Source organism: Electrona antarctica (assembly GCF_951216825.1).
Source record: "Electrona antarctica genome assembly, chromosome: 8".
NCBI classification, from domain to species: Eukaryota; Metazoa; Chordata; class Actinopteri; order Myctophiformes; family Myctophidae; genus Electrona; species Electrona antarctica.
The window spans coordinates 27,257,601-27,263,905 of record NC_136789.1 but is presented as its reverse complement, the minus strand read 5'-3'; the positions used below and the strand labels follow the sequence as shown (position 1 = coordinate 27,263,905).

General features: G+C 43.6%; 1 protein-coding gene across 1 annotated transcript; it reads right to left on the bottom strand.

Moving 5' to 3' along the window:
- Window positions 1–2,834: 2,834 nt before the first annotated feature.
- LOC306928691 (UDP-glucuronosyltransferase 2A3-like) lies at window positions 2,835–5,471 on the bottom strand (the record flags this gene model as incomplete). The annotated part of the gene is made up of 3 exons (XM_079508961.1): window positions 2,835–3,419; window positions 4,114–4,827; window positions 5,301–5,471. The coding sequence occupies 3 exons, from the start codon at window positions 5,469–5,471 to the stop codon at window positions 2,835–2,837; spliced, it is 1,470 nt and encodes a 489-aa protein (XP_079365087.1).
- Between the last annotated feature and the right edge of the window lie 834 nt (window positions 5,472–6,305).

The window sequence follows — 6,305 nt, the reverse complement described above, 5'->3', positions numbered from 1 at the left end:
TTCTTGGAGCCTTGGCCGTTCGGGCAACTTCACACACTCCATTTATTTTATTTCAGTGTATTCCTACATTACTATCAAGTTATAGTGCAGAATGCCAGGATTAATTTCAATGCATTTTCAGGCATTTTATAATTATGTTATGTATAATTATGTCAAAATACGTGTGCTTGACTTTTTCACATACAGCATAACAATGATTATTTAAAGGGAATGTGGAGGCTGAATTTATTAACTATATAAATATAGTATCACTTATTAGTTGTGATCACTATTTACTTAGGTGCATGTAGTCCGTAGTGACCTGTAACCATAATACTAATTGCAACCACTATATTGTATATTCCATTTAGTATATCGTATTAAATACTGTCTGTATTCTATGGTCTGCACGTGATCCAACTGCACAATGAAAGCTTCAGTGGAACAATAGACATTAAATCGAATGATCCCATGGGGTATTAAATGAATTAAATTAACACTCAGGATTGTACTGTACTTTTGGTACAGCTGTTGCTGTAGCAGGATTAGAGGAACTCATTGTAGGATTGCCAAGCATCCTGGAACAGTATTCATTTCAGTAATTTAAGTATTTATATAAAAACAGTCTCACGCAACTCAAAATACAGTTTCCTGCCATACAGTTGCTCTATCATATTCATGGCTCCTGGTGCCTGGCCCAACACTTCTGAGGTTGATATCTGGGTGTCCAGCCAAGGTCAGGATGGATGGACATTGGTACACATGTCGATTAATGTGCTGGACAGACAGACACTCTCAACCACACCTACTTGACTTATACAATTATAAGTGCCTTTATATATAATGAATAATTGTAATGTAATCATAGTAGCCTATGTGAATAGATAATGTGTGCAATAATGATATTAAAGCTGCACTATGTAACTTTCCTCTTCTCTTCAGCCCCGGATTCAAATCCTGGGCTGAAGTGCTGAAACTTTAACCATTGAGCTAACAGAACGTATTTTTCATGTCAGATCCATGTGTCGATGGTGGTGAGACATGACCTAATCTAAAGGTCTTAAAGGACCTATAACATAAAATTTAACTTTTTCAATTTCTTTTGTGTTTTTGGGGCTCCCATATGTGTTTTCTATCCCCACAAATAACCAATTTTGAACAATCAGGCTTTCATATCATATAGGTGCTTTAATGGAAATTGCTCTCAGGAACAGCTCAACTGATTTTGGTCTCATCGTGATGTCATCAATGTCACCCTACTTTGTATAATTCCTCCTCTTCTTTAGTCTTCAGTTCCAAATTTGCATTTCCACTTTGTTTACAATGTCCACCACCAAGCTGGCATGGAATGGAAACAAGCCTGGTTTTATCTAGCATCAGTATTATAATGACTCAAATATTAAATAATCTGCATATCAGCACCCCCACCACCTCAGGACATTGTGGTACTGCAGCTAAAACTGCTTTCAAAGTCCAGAAAGAAATGACAAGGACTGGTTATATCAGAGTGGTGATTGAGGCTCAAACCATTAGAAATAACTTTGAGGGACATAGACAATATGATATTAAATATTAAAAGCAGTTTTAAAATGCATGTTATTTGCGCTTTAATAGAGACAGAGCAGGGTGACTAAATACACCATCCCAAAAAATACAGTGCCACTTGTGTGTGTCCTCAGACTCCTCACACAACATGTGAATGTCTATTGTGTCATTTCCCTACAGGGTGATCAACCTGTGTCAGTGATTATTGTTTGAATAATTAAATCAAAAACATCTCTCTGGCAAAACAATGGGTAATTATTTAGATTACGCTACATTTATCAGGTGATCGGACGTTTTATAATATCTCAGGGGAGTGGGATATGGTATAGAGAGAGTGTCAGATTAAAGGAGCATTCAGTGATTTGGGTGATTTGGAAAACCACCCAGTCTGCCCCGGTAACAAAATGTGCACATGCACGCTCTACAGTGGGGGGAAGTGCAACAGGCCAACAGCATGTGCACCAAGGCCCGCCCCCACTCGATCATGATTGGAGGAAGGCCCCTCTCATCCTGATTGGATGAAACTAGGGTTTTTTTTACCCCAGGGGCTCACTGGGGACCCCTTATATGGTCAGCACACTCTATAGTAGGGAGGATTATCCAGAAAAAAAGAAAAAATAAGTGATATTTGAATTAAGTCAAATCACTGAATATACCTTTAAATGACAACTCTGCTGTTTGTTTCTGTGCTCTCTTTTTAATGAATACGTTCTCTGCTGCATTTCAGGACTTTCTCGAGTTTAAGTATTGTGCTTTCACTCCTATTTTAGATACAATCTATTTACTCGTCATCTGAACCATTACATACAATGAGACAAACATCCAAGCCAAAGTGAAAAGAATTACGTGACATCACTGGTAATTACATTTTCTCAGACTTTCCGCAAACACAAAAGGTTCTTAACATTTGTGCCCCAGGCACCAGACCATTATGTAATGTTAGTTTTTCCTCATAGGTCAATGATTCAGGCTTCTCCATCAAAAATCTTTAATCACGTCATTTTTAGAAGAACATTTTATTGGCAGTCAATACTATAGTAATACCAAAACACGACTCTCTACGAAGCCCTTCAAGATGCTGCTTGAAGTTCCCATCAGTGTTGCCAGGATGACTCCGATGCCAAAATATATTTCCTCATATTATACATATAATAGCCTATACTCCACACGAGTAAAACAGATTCTGATGTCTAAGAATTGGCTCGTATAGGATCTGTGATCAATTTAGTGATGTCATTATGTGAGGTAAGTGTCATTCAAAGACATACGGAACTCAAAGTATTGTCTACATATAGATCTACTTTCTTTGGTCATTGTTGCTTATTCTTGATCTTCCTCCTTCCTCTGCAGCACAGGAACCTGAACATGATCGCAGTAGTGAACATGAGGAGACCTACAGCAGTCAGCAGAAACAGGAACACATCCACAGAGTAGTATGCGTACCACGGCATCCTGTAGGCCTCAGTACGCAGGTGAGCTGCCCCTTTGTGACGCATCACAAACTCCACCCAGAAGATGGCGTGGTCCATAGGTGTGATGGGTTGATCCCTGTGCAGACGGGAGAGTCTCTGCATGTTCTCCCTGTAGCTGTCTTGGTGGAGCACCTCCTTTAGACCCTGCTCAAACGTGTGCCGGTTGACGTTGGCGAGCTCTATGATCTTTGCAGCTCCTTTCTCCTGCAGATGCAGCAGGTTGTCATACTGGTCAAAGAACAGGGGTATGCCGAGAACGGGCACTCCGTGGTAAATGGACTCTTGGACTCCGTTGGTTCCTCCGTGAGCAACGAAGGCCTTGATCTGGGAGTGACCCAGCAGGTCCCTCTGGGGCATCCATTCCACTATCAGGGTGTTGTTGCCCAAAGTAGAAGGACGTTCACCGATGTGCCTCCATATTACCTGACAATGATATTAAGACCAAAAAAGAAAATAACTTTAAAGGAGCATTCAGTGATTTGGGTGATTTGGAAAACCACCCAGTCCGCCCCGGTAACAAAATGTGCACATGCACGCTCTACAGTGGGGGGAAGTGCAACAGGCCAACAGCATGTGCACCAAAGCCCGCCCCCAGTCGATCATGATTGGAGGAAGGCCCCTCTCATCCTGATTGGATGAAGGCTTTGCCACCGCCACCAAAACTGAAACTAGGGTTTTTTGACCCCAGGGGCTCACTGGGGACAGAGAGGAACTCCTTATATGGTCAGCACACTCTATAGTAGGGAGGATTATCCAGAAAAAAAGAAAAAATAAGTGATATTTGAATTAAGTAAAATCACTGAATATACCTTTAAACTGCACACTTCTTTTTAATTAATTTCAATTGTCCGCAAACTAAACATTATGGCTGTGGTCATGACTATCTTGAGAACTATTCATTCATGCTTGGAAGGTGCATTGCTGAAAAGGGCATTTAGTGTTGAGTGTGAAGTCAATTCGAGGACCAGTTCTCCAGAAGCGATACACGTTTGAATGGCAGCCACGCCTAGAATGAGTTTTAATTACTGATTGATTGACCTTGATTGAATGAATTGAAGTTTAGTTTAATATTGATTGAATGTCACATCCACATGAAAAATGCCCAAACGACTGTTACCTTCTGCGGCATTTTGGCGAAGACGCTGGCGATTTCATCGGCGATCTCACTCGGTAAAGCCTTGACCAAGGTACCCAGAGTCATGATGACCACACCGTGCTCACCGGCGCTCTGGACAAACTCCTCCAACTCTGCCGGCAGTGGCTGACTCGGCTTGCACTGGTACCCTCCTATGTAGACAACGTTTGGCATGGTGGGCCGAGGGAAGTCGAACACGAAGTCTGTCCTGAACAGCCATATGTCGGCCTCCTGATGGAGCGTTAGGATGTCACATCCGCCCTCTATGTATTTGTCACAGACGGCATTGTAATGGCGCCCCACGAGGACCCTCTGCTGGAAGACTATGAGGCTGTAGAACAGCATATTCTTGACCCTCTGCATGAAATTCATCTTGTCTGTGAGGCCGGATCCCGGCACAGGGACGTATGAGAGAGGAGAAGGAGCTATGTCGAAATGTCCCTCCCCACCAATGTTCCAGCGGGCATTGAGCACGAGTGGGAGCTTGAGATACTTGGCCAGTATGGCTCCAGCTCCGATGACAGGGTCCGTCAGTACCAGGTCATACTGGGCGTCCAGCAAGTACTTCACCAGGTTTTCGTCCTCAAGCATTTGAATGACCATTTCACCGGTTAGATAATGGATGTTGGACATCATGGAGAACATGTCCTTGGCGAGTTTAATGAGTGTGAGTGCTGAGGCGCTTTCCTGCTGCGCCTGTAAAAGAGATGTAAAAATAGTAAAACACATAATTAGATTAATTAATGCTTAAATGATGGTAAAATGGTGCATTTATATAGCGCCTTTATCCAAGGCGCTTTACAGAGATTGTGCATTACATTCACCCATTCATACACTGATAGCGTCAGAAACCATGCAAGGCACCAACCAGCACATCAGGAGCAATTAGGGGTTCAGTTTCTTGCTCAAGGACACTTCGACAGCAACTCTGTGGGAGCCCGGGTTCGAACTGCCAACCTTACGGTTACCATCCAGCCACTCTACCCCTGAGCCACTGCCGCCCCCCCGCCGTGATTTGTTAATGAAGTGAAGTGTTAATGAATCAATGAATGAGTTTCTGACTATTATTTTGATCATTAGACACTCTTATTGATTATTTGACTGTGTGATAGAGTGAAGAATCAACCAATCGACCAAACAAGTTTACATGACCCACTGTCGTGGCAAACCTTAAAGTTAATATCCAAGAACTCCCCGAAAATGTCCTCAAAAACAGGTTCCTGTGGTATGTGGATGGTGTGGTAATGAGGTGAATCAGCTTTGATGTACCAGCTGCTGGACGCTCTTATGACGTCCATGTGGTGTCCTCTGGCATGGAGTTCCTCAATCATGACCTTCATGTTGATCCAGTGACTCCCATCTACAGGGAACACCAGAATCCTCCCTGCCTCGCAGGGCCATGGGAGCAGCAAGGAGACCACACATACTCCCAGGAATGAGGACATTCCCCATGCAGGACACGATGGCATGGTGACTAAACAGAGAAAGAAAAATCACACCCATTTGAAGTGAGTGGTGAAACTCTGTGTGGGGGTGCGGAAGTTCCAGACCTACAGGAACGCACCCAGGGTGCCGGCAAGCCGCCCGCGTCCGAAACGGTTGAGAAATGACAGAGTTACCAGGTTCCTCTACTGTACCCTCTACTGTACTGTACTGTACTGTACTGTCACTCTGGGTCGATCTGGATTAAGAGCGTCTGCTAAATGCCTAAATTGTAAATTGTAAAATTGTCACTGTACTGACCCACAGGAACGCACCCAGGGTGCCGGCCCGATTCCGGCGAGCCGCCCCGCATCCAAAACGGTTGAGAAATGACAGTTACACTGTACTGTACTGTACTGTACTGTACTGTACTGTACTGTACTGTACTGTACTGTACTGTACTGTACTGTACTGTACTGTACTGTACTGGCACACCCAAAATCACTTATATACAGTTAATATGTGTGTGTGTGTTTGTGTGTGTGTTAGGTTGCGCACAGGTGGTGAAAAACAACCATGCTGTTTTCGTGCTCAGACGCACCCACCCACCCAGCCAGGCACCCACCCACACATCATCATCATAATTTTTCGACCGCGGTCGAGATCATGGATTCCACAATGCTAGGCCAGACCTCCCGGTCCTTCATTGCCATCCCCAGTTCCTGCCTACTGAAGCATGTGTCCCTTTAGCG